Source organism: Capsicum annuum, chromosome 10 (assembly GCF_002878395.1).
Source record: "Capsicum annuum cultivar UCD-10X-F1 chromosome 10, UCD10Xv1.1, whole genome shotgun sequence".
Classification (NCBI taxonomy): Eukaryota; Viridiplantae; Streptophyta; class Magnoliopsida; order Solanales; family Solanaceae; genus Capsicum; species Capsicum annuum.
Window position 1 is genome coordinate 220,416,409 of NC_061120.1, and position 22,025 is coordinate 220,438,433.

Genomic DNA, 22,025 nt, shown 5'->3' on the forward strand with positions numbered 1-22,025 from the left:
CATTCTACTGATCGAATTAATTGCTCTTTCCGAATGAATTTTTAACCATAAAAGGTATGTTTATGCACAAGTATAACTCGTAATTTGCACAACTATCAAAAGGTACGATAGGATTGATAGAATTTCTCTTCCCTCAACCAAAAGTTTCGGGTTCAAACTGAGGGAATGAATGTTCTCCCTTTATACGGACCATCGAGACAACTCAACTTAATCGAGCCAGCGAGCTCAAATACCGAATGGCTAAACTCAGTGCCGCTATAAGTAAACAAAACACAGCTAACGCTAGTGAAATGTTGAAACAGCCTGTTGAAGAAAAAGTGAAAGGTAGAGACACAATACGAGATGTTCCAAGATAGGAAATAAGATTAAACACTATCATGATTTTTCTATGAGATAAAATGTAGCATGATACAAAGAAGCTCAACAGCTATACCACCATGGGATATCGATAAAAAGGGAAAAAAGGAAAGGGAACAAGGGGCCTCATCTACTATTCTTACAATAACTTATATGTCATCCTTGTAATTTGTTTCTGCTTCTATTTGTGATCTCATCCTTTGCGGCAAGACCTGCGGCAAATGGATATAGATAAGCATTGCACCTAAACAACTTTCGTGAAGAGTACTGGAAGCGTAGACAGATGTACAAACTTTTAAGGACGGATGCCCCCTAATTCTAAATTTAACGCGATTAGATATCACCGCATAATGAATACCATATTGACAATAAAAACAATAGCATGCTGCTTGATAGACACCTTACTATTTCCAATCAACTTATTGACTATGTCGGTCCTAAACATTATAAGATCATAGGATCATTAACAGTTGTAATAGTTCGTTCAGTCAAACTAGACAGCAGATCCTTTTTCCCCTTTCCCAGCACCCCACTCACCAAAAGCAGAATCACATTGATGATATGATCAGATAATCAGGAAATGAGTACACACCTATCGTCAGCGTCTAGTTCTGGGCTTGCAGCGAAACTCAGCTAAGAGTGCTATATGATCAGAGGACCACTCTGGAGAAGGAAGAGCTGTGTCTTTTCTCAAGCTTTCTTCATCCAAGAGCTCCAATAAAGATTCAACAGTTAATGAATCAGCTGAAAAAACATCATCACATATATCAATCAGCCTATATGACACATTCCATCAAGGACATGAATAGACTGCACCCATCCATATTATGATGGACTGCAGAGAACAAAAAGGAATACACTGAGGTAACAAATACATTGTCAATCCAATCGGAGAGAATTTTCCACTATACCTGAGTAGAATATATAATCATGAGTGCCAATAAAATCTCTGGTGCAGTTGGTAAACAAGGGCTCATTGGTATTAGGATCCATCCTCCTCCTTTGCTGCTCTAGTGCAAGTCCCACCCCCATTCTGGCAAAGGATGAATAAGCGCTAACCTATAGAGACGGATGCCACAACAAAAGAAATGCTTTAACATATCTTGCACGTCCTATTTAACTTCTTCACAAGGATATATACAATACAGAATTTAGAAGCTTCAATTTTACTCTTGGCGATAGAATAGGTTCAGGAAGAATCATATTTAAGGGTGTATAGGTATGAAGGAAAATGATTATTTTTATTTGAAAAACAAGTGGATTTCCTACTTATTTTCTTGGTTCGGCACTCATGTAAGCAAAAAAGATATTATAATAAAAGCATTTGTATATGAGGTGCGCTGGCGGGTCGGAGGACACAATTAAAGTGAAATGTCACCTGTGAAACTTGTTTTCCATTCTCGCGCTAAAGGAACCATATTCCACATTTTTAAGGCATTTGTTTTCCTACAGAAAATATTTTCCAAAAATTTTGACCAACCTAACACACCCTTACTGTGGAAAAGGTGGCTGTGGAGAGTCGAAAACGAAAAGAGACAAAATGGTGGAAAAGCGGGAACAGGAACGGAAGCCTTCCAAAAGTTATTTAAGTCTTACCAATGGCAGCTGGTGTGTTAATTTTGTAGGTGGACGCAAAATACCAAGAGGATCCACTCCAAGATCTGGATGCATTGGATCTACTTTACCCAAAGCAAGAAGTGTATGAGGAGCACTGCATTGTGACAGTTCACATTAGTATTGGTATTTTCCCGCCTGTTATTTCCAGGAAGTAAGGAGGGCTTGGGGAACAGTATCAACAATGCCAATAAAGAAATTCAAGAAACAACTGACCTTCCGGGCACCGAATTAAAATCCCCACAGACCAGCATTGGGATGTCAGCACTGGCAGCGATTTTTTCAAGTCCTTTAAGAAGTGTGTGAACCTGAGTAGAAAAGCCAATGAGTTTTTAACCAGAAAAGAATAGAGGAGACCAATTTAATAATGTATCTAATAGCAACCTGCCACAGTTTGACATCCCTTAATTCTTGCTGAACATTCACATGTGTGTTGGCCTGCATACAGAAAAGGAACAATTTCAATAGATACATCAACTGGATGAAGAATACTATCTACATTCATATAAGCTAGCCCAGAAATACCAAATTGTACACATAGTTAACATTCCAGTTACTTCTCAGTGTTATTGACTTGCTTTTTTAAGCAAGACAAAAAGGAAAAGTCGAGCAAGAAAATATTCATCATGGCATGACCACAGTTATTAACATGTCAGCATAGAATGGGGCTATGAGAAAGCAAGTAGTCCTTTATTTCAGAGAGAAAAAACTGAAGATTTCAACGGTAACGGAAAATCAGATCCCTTACCACAGAAAGCAAGTAGTCCTTTATTTCAGAGAGAAAAAACTGAAGATTTCAACGGTAACGGAAAATCAGATCCCTTACCACACAAACAAGTTGACGCTTTCCAGGGTTGTCAACCCCCTGGTTGCTGAACTTTGCTTCCAAAACCACTATAAGTGCAACATTATCCTATTATAGAACAGGTAGTCGGCATTAATAGGTCAGTCCTGAATTTAAACTCCAGCAATATAAAGACAAACCAATAGAGAAATTCAGAAAGATACCTTAACCAAACGATTTAATGCGGTCTTCTTTTGGGCAATAGGAACCACAGCATCAGTCAAAGATTGTGCAGCTTTATTGAACTCGACCTGCAAGAGAAACATGCGATCATTATTTGTTATGATACAACTGCAACCTTTCTAGTTTTTTACTATAAAAAATAAGTATCTTCTCCACTCAAAATACTTCGTACCTCATATTTTTTAACATGTGAGAATCTATCTCGGCGGAAAAAAGTAGCACAACCATCAATATTGTTAATACTCCCACTAAACACCTGCACATGATGTGAGTTGGTCGGTTAAAAGTTCAAGAACTCAAATACAAACATACATTGACAGAACGAACCTCAGCTGTTTTCTTTTTAAACAGAGCTTGGTAACCGTGTTTATCCAACTCAGGAGCAAAGAATTCCTCAAAATGATTACTTTGAACCTGAAATGGAAGAATACAGCAATAACACATAAGTAGTTTCCTCCTTCTTTATAGGTACTTCCTATTTCCCACAACGATTACAGCGGACAATAACGTTATATGTGCATTTAAGCATTTCCAACATTTAACTGATAGGAGAATCTTCCTTTAGTAGCCAAGTTCAGAAAAGTGAAATCATCATTTCATTATGAAAAGAAAAAGAGAATCTTTTCGAGTAAAGAGCAAATTCAGAAAATTACCCAGCAAAGATACACAAATTAATTTGACCTCTAGAAAAATTGTAGAAGTAACCTATTCTTAAAATGTAACTTCTATTATAAGATATTACTCCCTACCTCTTGTAGACAAACAATGTCTGCACGGTAGCCAACAATTTCACGCAATAGATTCTGTCTGCGATATGCCCAAGAAAGAGCCCAAGAGGGGCAATAACTGTATAATTCATTTGTTGCATACGCATCAGACAGAATATTGTAGGAAAGCACAGTGAAAGTTCCTGAAGATGATAATCGACCATCCAAATCCAGATGTCCCGGAATATCAACTCCGCTAACTGAAAACATGCGACGAGGAGTTGGACATGGAGCAGGAATCACCCGGGATGTCAATATGGTACTAGAAGGCCCAACAGGTAATTTGGTTTCTGCATCTACAACAACACATTCAAATTTAAGCACGTGGCCAATATCATCTGCAGTTGGCGTATATGTTTTAGCCCGTCCAACTTCAAACCAGGTTTCACCGCCATTTCTCTGGGTTACTGCTGCAGGATATAAAGGTGTGGTTCCATTCGCCAAGCTGCCACTTGATTGAGAAGAAACCAAACTTGTATTAATAACACCAGAGCCAGAACTATTAAATCGCCCAAATATTTCTTCCTCCTCGTTTCCATTTTCATTCACAGCACTAGCAGCACGTTCATGCAGAACACGATGATGTTGCCAGGCATCTGAGAAGCATTTAGGTGAGCAATGGTAACTCTTAGAGACAGGGATTTTGGCCTTCACACACCCAAGGCACTGTAATGTGGCTTGCTCAGATGGATGGATACTACAGATAGCAACTTTTTTATCACTTTGTATACGGTACCTGCAAAAGAACCCCGACAGTTATCAGTGGAGAAAGGGCAAGTTAAAAGTACCAAACAGAGGTGTTACAATCCAACAAACTCCACCACTTTGCTACAATCATCATAAATAGCAAAATTGGCGAAGCGATCTCAGGGGCCACCTGTAACCTCTTTGTTTTATTGCTGTATCTAAAGGACTTTCTTTCACAATTAGACCACTAGAAAACAATTGATTCTTAACTGAGTGAAAGCCTAACGAATCCATATAAATTACATAAACATATTTACAACAGGTCGCTTTCAAATCCTGCATGCAACGTACGTAGTTAAAAGCCGACTGATCTCACATTTTTTGAAATGGAAAAAGAGCCCACTGATCACACATTAAACTGTGATTTTCAGAAATGAGCAGTTCTTTCTCCTTTTTTCAATTGTAGTATCTGGGCCCACTCGGACGCACCTTGATTATTCCACGGGGAACTAACTACCTCCCACGAACACAGGTGTGATGAGTCACTCATTCTCTTTTTCTTTTCTTTTTCCCTAACTTACTCCCATTAACTGTTAATGACTGTACACGTCAAGACAAAGCCGGCAGCACAACAAATTGCTCAATATTAAGGACAACTAGTGGCACGTTATTGCTTTAATAATAACACTGAGTTTTCCTTGATACCGCTCACATATGATACTTGCATGTATTATTATCCAATCAAAGTTTACTTTCAGCATTTATCCCGGTGCTATGTCAAATTCAATGAATGCTAATGTTTCCACTTTCCAGCAACAGCTATCAAGATATTTGGACCAAACAAATTTAGAACTTATCAACCGAAAAAGACATGTACTTGCAAAAAAGTTCTAGTGAACGAGAAAAAAGACATATATGGGGTTATCAGGAACTTAACCAGACACCTAGGATGATTGACTCTTTCAACATTTGAATGTGTTATAGAAGTAGTGAATTTCGAAAAGTTGAAAGACGACAAACAAGATTCAGATGGGCATTGGACACCTTCTCTAAAGGTAAAGTAAGAACCTGAGGGGAAAATATCAGGGCATAAAGTGAGTATTTTTTCAGCTTGTATCCGTGCTGAGGCAGCAAAAGGGAGAACCCTAATGCGGTTAGATCCTCTATCTGACATAATCATTACCGTCGCTTTCCAGCACGTCCAACCAAGTACATACGTGTAATAAGAAAAAGATGCACCTCGATAGTTATATATTACAACATACTCCCCTTATTGTGTGACACACTTGCCTTTTTAGTTTGTCCCAAAAGATCGATACTTTTCTCCCTATAAGAAACTATTTCATATCAGCATCCTCATTTTACCTTTAATAACATGACTACTTGAAACCACTTTGCATATATTTGGGTTAAACGTTAAAAGTCGTACTTATAAACGCGGTGTCCGAGCCAGCTTTCGTGCACCTCGACTAAATCCACGAGATACCTTGTCATATCCCCACCAACATCAGATACCAAGTAACTCTGTCCACCAAGGCTAAAACAAATGGGAAAATCACCTAGTGTTTTTTGTATATGTTGGGATTTGAACATGAGACGTCAGGTTCTCAACCCACTTCATTGACCACTAAGGCACACCCTTGGGTACTCGTATTTAAATTCTTAATTTAGGTGCTCAGTCAAACACCTCGACATAAAATGGGACAGGGGGAGTAATTTACCAAACGTCATCCAACCAAATCGATAGTTCTTCATGGAAGAATCATAGGAACCACATTCTTGGTTTGCAAATTATGTTTCTCACTTCTAAATACGAAAGAACAGGGCAACAAGATTACATCAAAACACAAATAAGACAACCAAACAGATAGATGTTTCATCAATAAGATGATCGTTATAAATTTCAAATTTTCAATTTCGGGAAATTGATACCAAGTAATGAAAATTTCCTCCAAGTACAAACGGTATCTCATTCAAAAGGGGTTGTTTAATAGGGTGTATAAGAGTAATAGTGAATAGCGTGTATTACTAAATCCACGAGATAGCTTGTCACCTCCTACCAACAACAGATACTATGTAACTCTGTCCACCAAGGTTAGGAAAAATAGGAAGAATCACCTAGTGTTTTTTGTCTATGCTGGAATTTGAACATGAGACGTCAGGTTCTCAACCTACTTCATTGACCACTAGGGCACACCCTTGGGTACTCGTATTTAAATTCTTGATTTATGTGCTCGGTCAAACACCGACATAAAATGGGACAGGGAATAATTTATCAGACGTTATCCAACCAAATCGATAGTTCTTCATGGAAGAATCATAGGAACCACATTCTTGGTTTGTGAATTATGTTTCTCACTTCTAAATACAAAAGAACAAGGCAACAAGATTACATCAAAACACAAATAAGACAACCAAACGGATAGATGTTTCATCAATAAGATGATCGTGATAAAATGTTCATATTTTCAATTTCGGGAAATTGATACCAAGTAATGACAATTTCCTCCAAGTACAAACAACATCTTATTCAAAAGGGGTCGTTTAATAGGGTGATAAGAGTAATAATGAATAGAGTGTATTAGTAATGTTGGGATTAGTTATGCTTAGATTATTTCTTATCGATTGTTTAGTTTGTTGCATTAAATGAATAAGGTGTATTAAAATAAGAATAGTAGTGAATAGGAATAGAATGTATTAGAAAAGGAATAGTGCCCCGTATTGTTAACAATGATTCACTATGTATAAGAATAGTGCCAAATATGGTGGATAACTAATACACCAGACTTAAATTTGCAACCAAATATTGTACTAAAATTTAGCTAAGTTGCTCGGACTCGGGTGCGGGTATCTGATACGGATGCGTATCCGAGAGTCGAATTTGAAAATTTTCAAATTTTAAGATTCGGGAGTACACATCAAGGTATGCATAAGGGTGCTGGGATTTGGCTTAAAAATTCCAAAATTATAAAATAAAGCTATAAAGATATTCTAATTTTTAAAAGATCTTCTAGGTCAGGTTCCCAATACCAAAACTTCTTCTTTCAAGCTCTCCAGTTCTTCCCCACAAAAAAAAAGAAAAGGAGGTCTTTCAAGACCTTCCACCAACTCTCCTTACAAATTGTTGCTACTGTCTACTGGAAGTCAGAACACAACCAATTGAATTCTTAGTTTCTCTCTTTTTGGCATGAAACATGAATCAACAAATATTGATCAAGGGGAAAAGCTAAAAAGGAGACCAAAGGACTATAATACTGAAGGTATGCCATTTCCCATGTCTCAAATCTATTTTATCTTTTATTTTGAGAAACCAAAATCTCAATTTTCCCCAAAACCTGTCCAAGGACACTGGTCAAAGTATTCTCTGTGGGTTGACCGAATCCCACATATATCCCGCATCCTCACCCGTCTCGTATCGACACGAGTGCGGCAACAAAAAAAAAGAGTCCGATGCAAATTAGAAATTTAGTACAAGTACTATTCTTATATACCCTACCTAATACACCCTACTAAACGATCCCTAAGAGAATTGGATATTTTACTTGATGGGATTAGTGATAACAGCACGGATAGCGAAAGACCATAAAGTTAGAAGGTAAAAAGAGGAAGTGAAAGAGAAGAACACAAGCTCAGTTTTTATGATACTTGAAATCTTGTATTGAAATAGTAGTGAACCAATAAAGAAGAAGAATAGGAGGGAGGAACTCAAACAAGAAATCTTACATTGAATAAATTTGAGCCATGGATCAAGGTAGAACGAAAAGGGCATAACCCTAAAGAGAAGCCCAAAGTTCTCCGCAAACCACAATACTACTAATTTTAATATTAAATCAGATTCGGTTACAGTGAAGAAGCACCCCATTATAAATAAGCCTAGAAGTGGCCGACATCCCATGAAATTATCAATAGGAATAGTCGAACTAAATTTATATGCTAGTGAAATCTAAATGGTCAAACTATATTTAATATGCTAGGTGCATAGAAGATAGCCAACACATTGTTCGACAAAGCTTTAAAGGCAATCAAATTGCATTCAATTAGGTTCTAGAAACACTAGTTTGAGTTTCTAGACTTGTTCCTTGTTTGGATAGATTTTAGGCCACAATCCAACTCCTCTTTGCCTTCAATTTGGGCCTCCGAATAGTAGTAGGACTTCTCGAAAGATCTACTTACTCTGGGCTGAAGATCTTCTTCCCTCATAAGACACGTTACTCACGGCTGATAGAAGCCCATTAAAGCGTCTTTGATATTCCCTGGCCCTCAATGGAGTTGAACTTTCTTGCATGCTATCATTTTCCCCTTCTTAATGAAGAATCGTCCTCAAATCTTTACATTGACTATATCTGCTCCTTCAATGGCTTTGAGCCTCCATGGCTGCTATCCATTAGATTACCAAAATCTCATCCAAAACATATTTGATCTTTTTGATAAAAAGTTTAGCTATGGCAAAGAGTTGATCTTCGCCAAATCTAATGACTTATTTGTTGATTAATGACGTGCTAAAGTTAATAAACCCTACCAAACGATCCCTTTTAAGAATCAGATTTTTACTTAATAATATTAGACGACCAAAATCTCATCCAAAAACAGATTTGATCTTTTTGATGAAAAGATTAGATATAGCAAAGATTTGATTTTTGCTATATCTAGTGCCTTATTTGTTGATTGGTGACATGTGCAATTTAATGTCTTTCTATCAACGGGAAAACACTTGGCAACGATAGCAATGAGGAACTTGAGTTGGAAGTTTCTTCCAAAAGATCATACACATGATGTTCTGATGGGTAAAACGCAGTGCAGCACAACTTATTGACAGGTTTCATTTTACTGCTATATGGTTTAGAAAATATGTCATAAGAGCCTTATCTTCTTCAAAAACCAATGATCTATCCTCCCTATCTTGTGTAGAAAATTGCATCGTATACACTCATAAACAGACCTTTGACTTTGATAATATTTATAATGAAACTTTAATCCGACGTTAGGACAAAAATCAAATCCAAACTGCACTTTCAGAGTACACTTGCTGTACTTGAAGGAGAATGATAGCGGGTTTTTAAACTCATAAAACCATTCTAATCCTATTACGTTAAAGACAGCAGCCCTGTGCAGATAAGAAAACATCAACAGACATATTTCTTTTTGCCAAAAGCATACAAGTTCACATATCTGTTCCTACGACCCACCACTATTAGAATGGTACAATTATGAATCAGTGAAATCCACATATGTCAATTGATTAGCAAATGCTGCTCCAGACAAACAAAAATTGTCCTCATAAATCGAGGAGTTAAAAGAAAAGAATCTTAGTAGCTCAATTTATTGACTACTGGTGAGGGTTCGATTGTCCATCTAGTGATCCCCCCCCCCCCCCCCCCCCCCCCCCCCCCCCCAAAAAAAAAAGAGAGAGAACAATTAATCAGTAACCTTGAGCTACCGGCCTGGGCTACCAGAAAGTTCCAAGATCCAAAAAAGTTACCCATCTGCAGAACTTATGAATTCCATACAAACAAACTCAGAAAGAACGAATTAGACAGAGATCGCTCATTTTTGCTTTCACATAAATAGCAAGAAAGTCCTCGCAAACCAAAAAATTAGGATACCACGGAGAACAGCGGTGCTATTTCCAATACATCATATATTAAGATCAATTGGAAACTATGAAAGACAGTCTTTTCGACCCTGTTTGCTCATTTACTTGTTCAACTTACAAATCCTCAAACTTCGAGACACTAAACAGTAAACTTACACAGAACATTAAACTGGAAATGCCGCAAAGTTGCATCTTCTTCAAACAAAAACAGTAGAATCAAATCACAAGGACTAAAAACATAGCTAAAAACAAACCAACTGACCACTGGTCTCTCAAGAAATAGCCATCAACTAGGGGAAACTCCGGAACATCCTCATAAATAACATACTAACAGTAAATGTTGGAGCGGAAATGCCACAAAGTTACAACTTCTTTTGTATGTTAAAGAATGCCACAAAGTAACAAATTCTTTTCAAACAAAAATAGATCATCTAATCACAAGGAAAAATATATAGCTTTAAAAAAACAATAATGGACCACTTATATCTCAAGAAATAGCCATCAACTGGAGCAGGCTCTAGAACATCCTCATAAATAACAGACTAAACCGTAAAAAGGGGGCAGCCCGGTGCACTAAAGCTTCCACTATGCACGGGTCCAGGGAAGGGCCGGACCACAATGGTCTATTGTAATTTGAGTGCAGCCTTACCTTGCATTTCTACAAGAGATTGTTCCTCGGCTTGAACCCATGACCCCTTGGTCACATGACAGCAACTTTACTAGTTACTACAAGGCTCCCTTTCAATAGACTAACCAGTAAACTTGCACAATGTTAAAGTGGAAATGCCACAGTTATAATCTTTTTCAAACAAAAACAGTAGAATCAAATCAAAAGGGCAGAATATACAACTAAAAAAAATAAACCAACTGAGACACAGTAAACTAACACAAATGTAAAAGCAGAAATGCCGCAAAATTGTAATTTTTTCAAACAAAAACAGTAGAATCAAATCACAAAGCAAAAAATTATAGCTCAAAATAAACCAGCATCCTCATTAATAACAAACCTAAACAGTAAACTTACACAAAACATTAAACTGGAAATGCCAAAAAATTTCAAAAAAAAAACAGTAAGAATTAAATCACAAAGCAAAAATTATAGCAAAAATTAAACCAACTAAAGAAACAGTAAACTTACACAAAACATTAAACTGGAAATGCCACAAAGTTACAATTTTTTTCCAAACAAAAACGGTACAATCAAATCACGGGATCAAAAAAATAGATAAACCAAAAAACCCAACTAAATAAACAGTAAGAAAACACAACATGTAAAATGGAAATGCCACAAAAACCCAACTAAATAAACAGTAAAGAAACACAAAATGTAAACTGGAAATGCCACAAAGTCACAATTTTTTTCAAACAAAAAAACTAAGAATCAAATCACAAAGCAAAAAAACTATAGCTAAAATTAAACCAACTAAAAAAGAAACAGGAAACTCGCATAAAATGCCACAAAGCTACAATTTTCATCAAGCATAACCGGCAAATTCAAATCAAACTCGCAAAAAAATAGCTAAAATTAAACCAACTAAAAAGAAACAATAAACTCACACAAAATTCTACAAAGCTACAATTTTCATCAAACATAACCAGCAAATTCAAATCAAACTCGCAAAACTATAGCTAAAATTAAACCAACTAAAAAGAAACAGTAAACTCACACAAAATGCTACAAAGCACAATTTTCATCAAACAAAAACAGCAAAATCAAATCAAAAGAGCCAAAAAAATAGCTAAAATCAAACCAACTATTAACTACAATTTTCTTCAAACATAAACATCAAAATCAAAATAGCTAAAAAAGATAAAACAAAAAACTAACCATTTGTATCTCAGAAAATATCCATCAACTGGAGCCGCTTCATTAACATCTTCAGTAATAACCGATTTATCCTTATTCGGCCGTCGTAAAAGCACATAAGGCGTAAGTTCACATCCAACAATTGGTATATCGGATGGTAAATGTACCCTTAACACACTCAGCATCCTTCAATCTCACAAAACTCACAAAATACACAAAATGTACCAAATCCTCTTCTCAACACTACTAAAAAATTCAACAAATTCGGGAAAATTATTCGTTGTTGGATTTGGCGGATATATGGCGGATCCGCCCCCATTACCTGACTGCAAAACCAATCGCCAGCCTTGCTTTTCTTCGCAAATTGTTAACAAAAATTGAAGAAAAAGTGAACGAATTTTGGGTTTTAACAATTTGGGATCGAAGAGAGAGAGAGAGAGGATTTTTAGAGAGAGAGAGATTGAATTTGGGGTTGATTTAGGGTTTTACAGAGAGAAGAAAAATAAAAAATGGTTGAAGCCGAGCGGAAGAGAGTCGTCCGAACATATTAATGTTAAAATTACAACACATATATAGCTACGCTCTCAGTCTCATTTTACTTGTCAAAAAAAAATACTTTTTCGAATACAAAATAAATAAATTTTTGCCTCAACGTCTACTTGTTAATAAAAAATTTAGAATATAAATTATATTTTATTTTTATATTTATAATTTTAAATATTATCAAACTATACTTAAAATTTCAATCACAATAAAATAAAGTCAATTAAATCTTTTTAAACTCGTAATCTAAAAAGTATAAAAATTTTGAGATAAGTAAATTATTCATGGTTCAAGAGATATGTTAGAAAATATCTTTCAATTGACTTTATTTACATCTTTTAGATTATGAGTTCGAAAAGATTTAATTGTCTTTATTTTGATAGGGCTGAAATTTCAAAATTAGTTGATGATTATAATTTGTGTCCTATTAATTTTTTTTCTTAATAGATGTGCATTGAGGTAAAAATTCATTTATTTTGAACTAGAATAAGTATAGATCTACTTGATCGGTGAACAGTTAAATAAAACTCGCTCATCATTATTACTTTACGTAGTTATTTAATATTAATGGTTGAAGCGAAAATATATAATAAAATATGTTGAATTCATGAATTAGATAAATAAATTAAAATAATTATTTTTAATATAGAGATCAAATAAAATAAATCGAGAAAAGTATATAAATACTTTCGCCGTCTCATTTTATTTGGTTGATATTGACTTAACACGTCTTTTAGAGAAATTATAGATGCACCCGATCAATAGACACTCAAATCGAACTCGCTCATCATTATGACTTTACGTAGTTATTTAATATTGATGGTTGAAACGAAAATATATGACAAAAATATGTTGATTTAATAAATTGAATAAATAAATAAAAATAATTATTTTCAGAACAAAAATCAAATCAAATGAATCGAAGAAAGTATATGTTTTCTTAATTCATTCTGTTTAATCTTAAGAAATGAATTACTCTTCGTTTATTTTTATTTGTCACGACTTAGTTTTTTGAGAATCAAAGATATTAACTTTGATCAATATTCTAGAATGTATTTTTTTATTATATTGATATGAGAAAATTATAGCTTATAGTATTTTTTTTTGTAAGTTTTTGATTATTCAAATTTTACTTTTTAAAAAAATATAAAATTAATTTGATCTAATTTAACTTTAAAAATCAGTATTAAGAATAGGAATAAACAGAAAGAGTAAGTAAATTATTATTGAGGATAAAAATGAAATAAATAAGTACCTTTTTTTATATGATGAGAATGAATATTTATTTTTGGACAAACATATTAAACGGGTAATAAGAGAAGGAGAACAGTATAATATATGTATATTGTCGTGTGTATATAAATATTATTCACATTATGATTGTTTAATAATTTTTAAATTGAATCAGATTACTTGAATCAAATTTAATTATAAAAACTATTGATTGTATCTCCTATATTAACTAGGAGGATAATGATATTTTTTTTATTAGTAAGAATATAAATAATAGCCAGATCTTTGCTTTATATTCATGTATGTATTGTGTGTGTTTTGATATAAGTATTATAATATAATGTTTATGCAAATAATTTTTCAGATGAACCATATTATTCAAATCGAACTTAATTATTGTACTTAATAGCTATTCATTTATGTAATTAAAGATTCAACTATTGCATTTCAACATTATATAATTTTAGTCGATTACTTTTAACAAGCTGTCAATAAATTAAATTATTTACAACCACTCTATTTTAAGACATATGAGTATGACCCATTATTCGAGTTGGAAAATGTTGAAGAAAAGTCTCATTCATAACAATAATATATAATCATCGAAAGTTGAAGTTGAATAAAGGCAAAATTCATCGGCAGACCCCTTAAGTACGCATCATCTTTCATTTAGGCACCTCAAGTGGACATTGGTTCATTTTGACACCTCAAATGGCCTTAAAGTGTGTCACTTTGACACCCTTTTGCTAAATCACACTCACTTTTAAGCGCGTTTGAGGGGCATTTTCATAATTTTAAAGGGCATTTTCATAATTTTTTAACTTTAAATTCTTTTAAAATTATTAAAAATAACACATTGTCTTCTCCACAAGTTTTTTTAGCCTAACCTTCATTAATGGAGGTGGAATCAATACTCAAAAATAAATTTCACTCCTTTAATAAATTACTCACTCCATTAACATGCCTATAACAATAATATACACTATGAACACCAAATAATACTCCTTCCATTGATCAACGAAACACACACAATTATAAAAAATTCAAGAGGAAAAGTACTGTAAATTTATAGTCAAAATTTCTAGAAGATATGATTGTGATTGAAACTGAAAATTGGAACTGAAATAGTAAAATCTTGGATCAAAAAGGGTTGAAGGATTTTAGGTTCCTTGTTTTTTAAATTACTAAATATATAATAATTTTCTTCTGCCAATTTATTTTCATTCGTGTGTGTAGCTATGTGTATGCTTATTCCGATGAAATGGAGGCTATGTGTGCGTTTTCATGTTCTCGATTTGGGGGTGGGGTTGAGGAAGATGAGGGGAGGGGGGGCTGGGCTACAAAACAAAAATGGTAGTTTGGGGGTGGGGTTAGGGGAAGGTGGGAGGGGCGGGGAAGGACTACGGAGAAGATGACTTAGGGGGTTTTGGGGAGGGGGAGGGGGGGGGGGGGGGAATTAAATTTTATATCTTTTTATAATTATTTAGGTTGAAAATTATCAAGTGTTAATCTTTGATTGGTGTTTTTTTTTTTTTTTAAATTAAAAATAGTTATTTAACAATTAATTTGGAGAAAAATGACAAATGTCATAATATTATTGGTCACTTTACACGTCATCGGCGCGTGTAATACACGCACACGATATATTTTTGTTGATTCAAAAGGTGCCAAAGTGGCACATTTTAAGGCCACTTGAGGTGTCAAAATGAGCAAATGTCCACTTGAAGTGCCTAAGTGAAAGATGACACGTACTTAAGCGGTTTATCGATGGGTTTTGCCTTGAATAAATAATCACGTTTCCTTAAATGGACCCACATACATGAAACTAAAATACATAACCCCCGAGAGTTATAGTTGGATAAATAATTACGTTTTCTTTAAATGGATCCTACATACACAAAATCGAGTTAATTAGAATCTCGATACAAATACAAACACGCCATTAAACAACAAAAAAAAAGGCTAAAAATACATGTAATGAAATGAAGCCAAGACTAAATTTTGGCATGGTGGACATATGGATGATATGCATCTATTTGTGCCTATTGGCATCTAAAAAAAAACATGATCATAGTAACTTTAACGAGAAAATACATCAAAACACTTTTAAATTTGTCCGCAAAATTTACTTTAGCACTTTAACTTTACGGGTAATTATTTATCCCCTAAACAACTTTCAACTGAATTTTCTACAACCTCAAGAGTTGACGTGACAACATTTATTAAAATCCGCGCGTTGTAATTAAAAAAAATGAAAAAAAAAGAGGTTAGTGGGCCCCGTTTATTTATTTTCAGCTACCAAATTATCTCCTACATTATCTTCTTCACACCCCACCACCCCCTCTCTTCTTGTTCTCTATTTTTTTTTTTTTACACCCATCAACCAACTACAATCAAATACATATCGAAATATTTTTTGTGTATGGGTTCTTACAACAGCTCAATCTACAGTTGGTATAAATTGATTTTTTTTTGTGTGTGAATTCCTCCGATCAGTTGGATTTTCTTGAAGCTCCTACTTCTATTTTTGAATAATTTCATAGCCTTACAGGCCAATCAACAGTTGAATCTTTTCTCCCGTACAAAAATCGAATTTTCCCCCAAACAAGTTTTGAGAACTTCAATTTGATATTGATTCCACCAACTGAGACTGAAAACGATTCAATTTTTTGTGAATTCTTACGAAAAAATCTTCAAAAAAATTAAATTTATTCCATCAAATTCATTTTTCCTCAATAGTTGATCCATATTGATCGGATTTTTGTTTTGATGAACAAATTAGAAATGCCCATATAAAAAATGCACCAATTTTAAAATTTTGAATTCAAAATTAAAAATAATAAACCTTAGAAAAAACGAAAGCATGGTGGAGGTGAAAGGGTGGAGGAACGAATTTAAAGAAGAAACAATTTTTGGATCGAGGGGTGGGGTGGGGTGGGGAATGAAGAGGAGAAGAAAGGAGGGATATGGGGATTTTTCAAGCCATCACTCTTCACTTTTTGTTAACCCTCAAAATAGAACTCTTTCGACTAGATCTGAATTGACTTGTTCTAAGTATTTTTAAGTGAAAAGAATTTTGGAGCATTTTTGTAATGTATGAAAAAGATAAAAAGAAAAATACTTTTAAACCTTAATGTGACATTATCAGTGGGATTTTGCAATTGTTAGGTTGCTTAATATAAAGTATCTTTATGATTAAAAACAAAGCTAAAAGAAAAAATTTCCCTTTCACCATACCTAAGCAGGCTATAATTATAATAGTGAATTAGAACAAAAAAAAAAAAAGGATTAAGAAACACCATTAGCTAATGAACTAAGTACTAGCTTTAACTAATATATGACAATTAACTAATCATGTGAAGTGTTTTTCTTGATATTGACCATCAAAATGCTTTTATTAATGTCATATGTTAATCCATATCGTTGACATGGACAAGTGTGGGTCACAAAATAAGTTTTTCATCATATGATATCTTGAGCTTTTTTCCACATGATGAGACAAAAAAAAATATAACCATCGAGAGTTGTAACTGGATAATTAATCACGTCTTCTTTAAATGGTTCCTACATACATAAAATAGAACTAATTAGAATCCCGATACAAATACAAACAGAACTAATTAGAATCCCGATACAGATACAGATACAAACACATCATAAAAAAGCAAAAAAGGGCATATGGATTACATGCATCTATTTGTGCCAAAGGCAACTTAAAAAACAAATTCCTAATAACTTTGTTCATCAATATCTTACACTCGACATGTGTGTATAGAGAGCAAAACTTTTTGACTGATAAATTAACTTACTATGGGGTGAATCGCACTATACTAGCTTTTGATCAACCACCAATGAAAGTAGTGTACATTGCTCAAGCCGATAAACTAAGAACACCATTTTGTGCAAACTCACAAGCCATATATATATCACTCTTTCATTTTCTTGTAACCCTCAAGATGAACTTATTGTTTAGTAACGATTCTAGTACTCCTCTTATGTAATACTACTAGTGGAGTTAACTCCCACCTTTGTAATATTGAATATCTTTTGTGGTATAAAAATAAAAATCTCACAAAATTTATCTTTGTAAATAACCTGCAAAATCAATTCATCCTAAAAAACAAGCATAGACCAAATCATTCCATAGTATGTCATACCTACTTTGAGGCAAATTATCAATTATACTTTCTGTTAGAGATTTACACAAATTATCCACAACAATTGACCCCGCACCAAAAGCAACTCTTTACTCCCACCCCTTTTGCTTGGCCACTCACCAAAAGCAACTCTTTACTCCCACCCCTTTTGCTTGGCCACTCGAACTAACAACCTTAGGGTTGAACGTAAAGGTTTTTACCATCCGAACAACTCTAGTTTGAACCAATTTATCAATTATTAATAGTGAGATTACACAAATTACCCACACCAATTGACCCTACACTCTCGATTCGCTTGCTCCACAAGATGGAGAATCCTGGCTTGCTCACGCTCAACCAAACTGGCCTTAACGAGCACAACTTTCCTTCCAATCCAATACGGCAAAGCCATACCAATATCTAACATTCACCATGATCCCATACTGGCATATTCATTTATCATCATAGTCATAAGGCCGTAAAGCAGAGACGACAAAAGGCTGTAGAGTAAAGAAAACTTATGCAACAGCCTACTGTTATCCTCACATATTAGCTCAAATTTATTGACAGCTAGAAGGAAACTCATAATTCTCAACCCACTTCGCTGACTGGACCACACCTATAGGTGCCAACCGAAAACGGGTATATCTCCATAAAATATAATGAGATTGCTACAAGTTTTAACAAATTAAACTTAAAATGCAGGGAATTAGGTAATAGATGGACATACTTCACTTCAATTTGTAGAAAAAGTTCAACAAAGGCCGCTAATGGCAATGTAAACAAAATTTAGCTAAGAAACAATGTCTGGAGCTGACACCAACAAAACTAATCCTGTCTTTTAATTTCAGAAAAGCAAATAGAAAAAACAAACACCTCAAACAGACTTCGATCAATAACCTCCCTTCAAATCATTAACCACATCATATGGTATGGGGGTAACGGTTTCGAGAGTAGCACCTTCAACCATGAACCCTGGTTTGGGTCCTAATGGTTGCCTTTTTGTGCTGATGACTTCTCCTCTAGCCTTGGCATCAGCCTTTAGTTGATCATTCTTCTTAATCCTTTCTTTGACTTCTTCGGTGCATCGAGACAGCTGAACATGCTCAATCCTCACATGGATCCTCTTTCTTATGATTTTTTCACGAACCTGAGAACCAGGAAAAGAAAAAGAGGAATCAGACTGACATACAGAACAAACGTTCATGAGAACTAAAGGAACAATGAAAGCAAACAAGGGACCTTCAGCATCAACCACTCACGTTAAGGACGGAAAAAAAGTTGAACACTAACATAATCAGAATGCTTCTGATCAAATAGAATTCTGCCATGGCACACACTTAAGGGGAACACATCAGTTTTTCGAGGAACTAACAAAACATACATCATTGGTGCATTTTAGGGATTTTAAACTGCATTGAGAGGATCACAAGAACAGTCAGAAAAACTACAGATATCACAATAAATGTGAATCCCATCCATTCAGGAAGTTATATAAACACAAACAATATAAAGCTTGAATGATACAACAAAAACAAGGGAATTAATTAGAAATTTATTCCCTAGCTTCCAAGATACCATGACACTCTCTTCTTTGATGTTCATAAATATACTCGGGTTTATGTCAAGCCAATAGCCATTCTCACTCAGCTCCATTAAGCTAAATTTACTTTAACAAGAGAGAACTATTGTTAGTATGTCATTCAACTCCTACACCGAGAAAATTATACAACGTAAATTGGGAAAAATGCAATTTTTTGGTTATCTATAGTCGCTGAATTTACTCGACACGGGAAGATTCTAGATTCAAGACAAAGAAGGTTGAAACATTTCTTCAAGCCATAGCTTCACCTCTCTGTGTAACATTCAGAGTATTTCTAAATCCACTTTTATAAATTCATGGTTCAGCATCTGCGGCTATTGCAGCAAACCAAACAAACATATAAAGAACGAAACTGACATAGCTAGTACATAGAAAAGAAACATCTATGCATGGGAATGAACAACAGTGAAAGGAGAGGACAGCGGACCTCTTAACAGATGCTATCTATTACACATCTAGAACTTACAGAGTCCAATCAACAAATACTAAACAGTAAGTTTAAGAGTACACATTCACAAGTAACGAGCAAAGGCAAAACAAGAAATACCACCTCTTGACATACACAAGCAATAACTATCTAAACCTATGATCCAATAAACAAATACCCAACAGGTATTCATGAGAAAGAACAAGCAAAGGCAAAATGAGAAGATACCACATCTCTCTATACAAAAACTAGTAATAACTATTTCGATCTAACCAACAAAGACAACTCAAGACATTCACAACAAGGAACAAGCAAAGGCAATAAAAGGGCAGCCCAGCGCATTAAGGCTCCCATTATGGGCAGAGTGCGAGGAAGGGCCCTCCACAAGGGCGTATTGTACGCAGCCTTACCTTGCATTTCTACAAGAGGCTGTTTACCAAGCTAGATCCCGTGACCTCCTGGTCACATGGAGGCAACTTAACCAGTTACTCCAAGGCTCCCCCCTTCAAACAAGAAAAAGCAAATGATAGAAATAACCATATCAACATAAATCTAATCAACAAATACTAAACATACATTCACAACAACAAACAAGCAAAGAACAAAGGAGAAACTACAATATCTCTAGACAAAACTAGCAATAACTATCTCAATGTATAAATCCAGTCAACAAATACTAAGCCAACATTGACAATAAGGAATGAACAAAGGCAAAATGAGAAACACTATTATCTCCGCAGAAAAACTAGCTACAACTATATCAACCTACGACTCCAATCAACAAATACTAAGCAAACATTCACAAAAAGGGACCAACAACATTTCTCAACCTAAATATCCAATCTAACTATCTCAGAATATAAATACAATCAACAAATACAAAGCAAGCATTCTCAAAAAGGAACGAGCAATGCAAAGATGAGAAAACATCTCTCAACAAAAACTAGCCGTAGCTTACCAACCTAAAAATCCAATCTATAAATACAATCAAAAAATACTGAATTAACATTCACAACAAGGAACGAGCACCAGAAAATGAGAAAATGCTAAATCTCAACTAATTAATACAAAACAGAACAAAATTTCAGTACAAATTCACTCTAATTCATAACAAAAGAAGCTCAAAATACTATTTTTTTTATGAAAGAGGAGAGAATAAGGACCAGTTTGTTAGCTTCTGTTTGTTAACTTCGACACCTACGGCGCGTTAAGCAACCAAAATGAATTTAATCAACAAACGCTACGCAGATATTCAAGTAACAAATAATAAGCAGACATTAATAACAACGAACGAGCTACAGCAAAATGAAAAAATACTAGATCTCTCCATACAAAACCTATAAATCCATTATACAAACACTAAACAAAACAAAATTCAGCTGAAGTTCACTCTAAACCACACACAAAAAAAGCTCAAAACTAGCATTTTTTTCTACGTACCTGCTTGTTAACTTCAACACCGACGGCGCGTTTAGTAACATTCCAAACACGACCAGTACGTCCATGGTAAAACTTATGAGGCATTCCTTTGTGAACAGCACCATTCACCTTGATATCAACATAATCACCGATTTTGAAAATCCTCAAGTAGGTTGAAAGTGGTATAGTACCTTTCTTCCTGAAGGCACGAGAGAATGAATCTCTTGTACGTGAACGTAATCCATGACCGGCCGGCATTTTCTTCTTCTTCTTCTTCTCTCGGTTGTAGGTTTTATGGAAAGAGAGAGAGAGGAACTGAAACCCTAGCGGAAGTGAAAAATGGGAAGTTTGTTGTATTTATATGTGTAAAGGTTCTAGGGTTTTAGATTGGATGGGCCGAGGGGATATGGACTGAGAAGGACTATTTGGGCTTTATTTGATTGAACTAAAGTGCACATTTTTGCAGAAATGACCCTTTTAAGTTCAATAACAATAATATGTGTCTAGTTTAATCCCACAAAGTATGGATATGGGGAGGATAGAGCATTTGTAGACTGTACCATTATCTTAGAGATAGAGAGATTGTTTCTATTTTTGATAGACCCCTGACTCAAGAAAAAAAATACAAAAATGGCCCTCTTAAGTTCAATGAAAAATATTTGAACTGAAATACCTTTTAAGTTGAGTAGGTTTCGATTAATTGACTGTATTGGAGTGCCGTGATTTCAAGTTTTAACCTGACTGTGTGGGGATGACTCATAAACTTTAATACGTTAGTGTGACTTTGTGCTTGATCAGTTTTGGATAGGAAT

General features: G+C 34.7%; 2 protein-coding genes across 3 annotated transcripts; both read right to left on the reverse strand.

Moving 5' to 3' along the window:
* Positions 1-343: 343 nt before the first annotated feature.
* On the reverse strand, positions 344-12,419 carry LOC107843981 (carbon catabolite repressor protein 4 homolog 1). The gene is made up of 12 exons (XM_016688431.2): positions 11,874-12,419; positions 3,748-4,501; positions 3,326-3,412; positions 3,171-3,254; positions 2,980-3,066; positions 2,798-2,884; positions 2,356-2,409; positions 2,188-2,279; positions 1,954-2,068; positions 1,269-1,416; positions 950-1,101; positions 344-569 (listed from the first exon to the last, which is right to left on the reverse strand). The coding sequence occupies exons 1-11, from the start codon at positions 12,035-12,037 to the stop codon at positions 956-958; spliced, it is 1,818 nt and encodes a 605-aa protein (XP_016543917.1). The 5' UTR covers positions 12,038-12,419; the 3' UTR covers positions 344-569; positions 950-955.
* A 4,558-nt stretch (positions 12,420-16,977) lies between these two features.
* Positions 16,978-21,582, reverse strand: LOC107843982 (60S ribosomal protein L21-2). 2 transcript variants are annotated; one of them, XM_047397529.1, is made up of 3 exons: positions 21,235-21,555; positions 18,725-18,914; positions 16,978-17,192 (listed from the first exon to the last, which is right to left on the reverse strand). In XM_047397529.1, the coding sequence occupies exons 1-3, from the start codon at positions 21,469-21,471 to the stop codon at positions 17,182-17,184; spliced, it is 438 nt and encodes a 145-aa protein (XP_047253485.1). In that variant the 5' UTR covers positions 21,472-21,555; the 3' UTR covers positions 16,978-17,181. The 2 variants fall into 2 exon arrangements, with proteins under 2 accessions (XP_047253485.1, XP_016543919.1); XM_016688433.2 differs by lacking the exon at positions 16,978-17,192 and having other exon boundaries at positions 18,474-18,914; positions 21,235-21,582.
* Between the last annotated feature and the right edge of the window lie 443 nt (positions 21,583-22,025).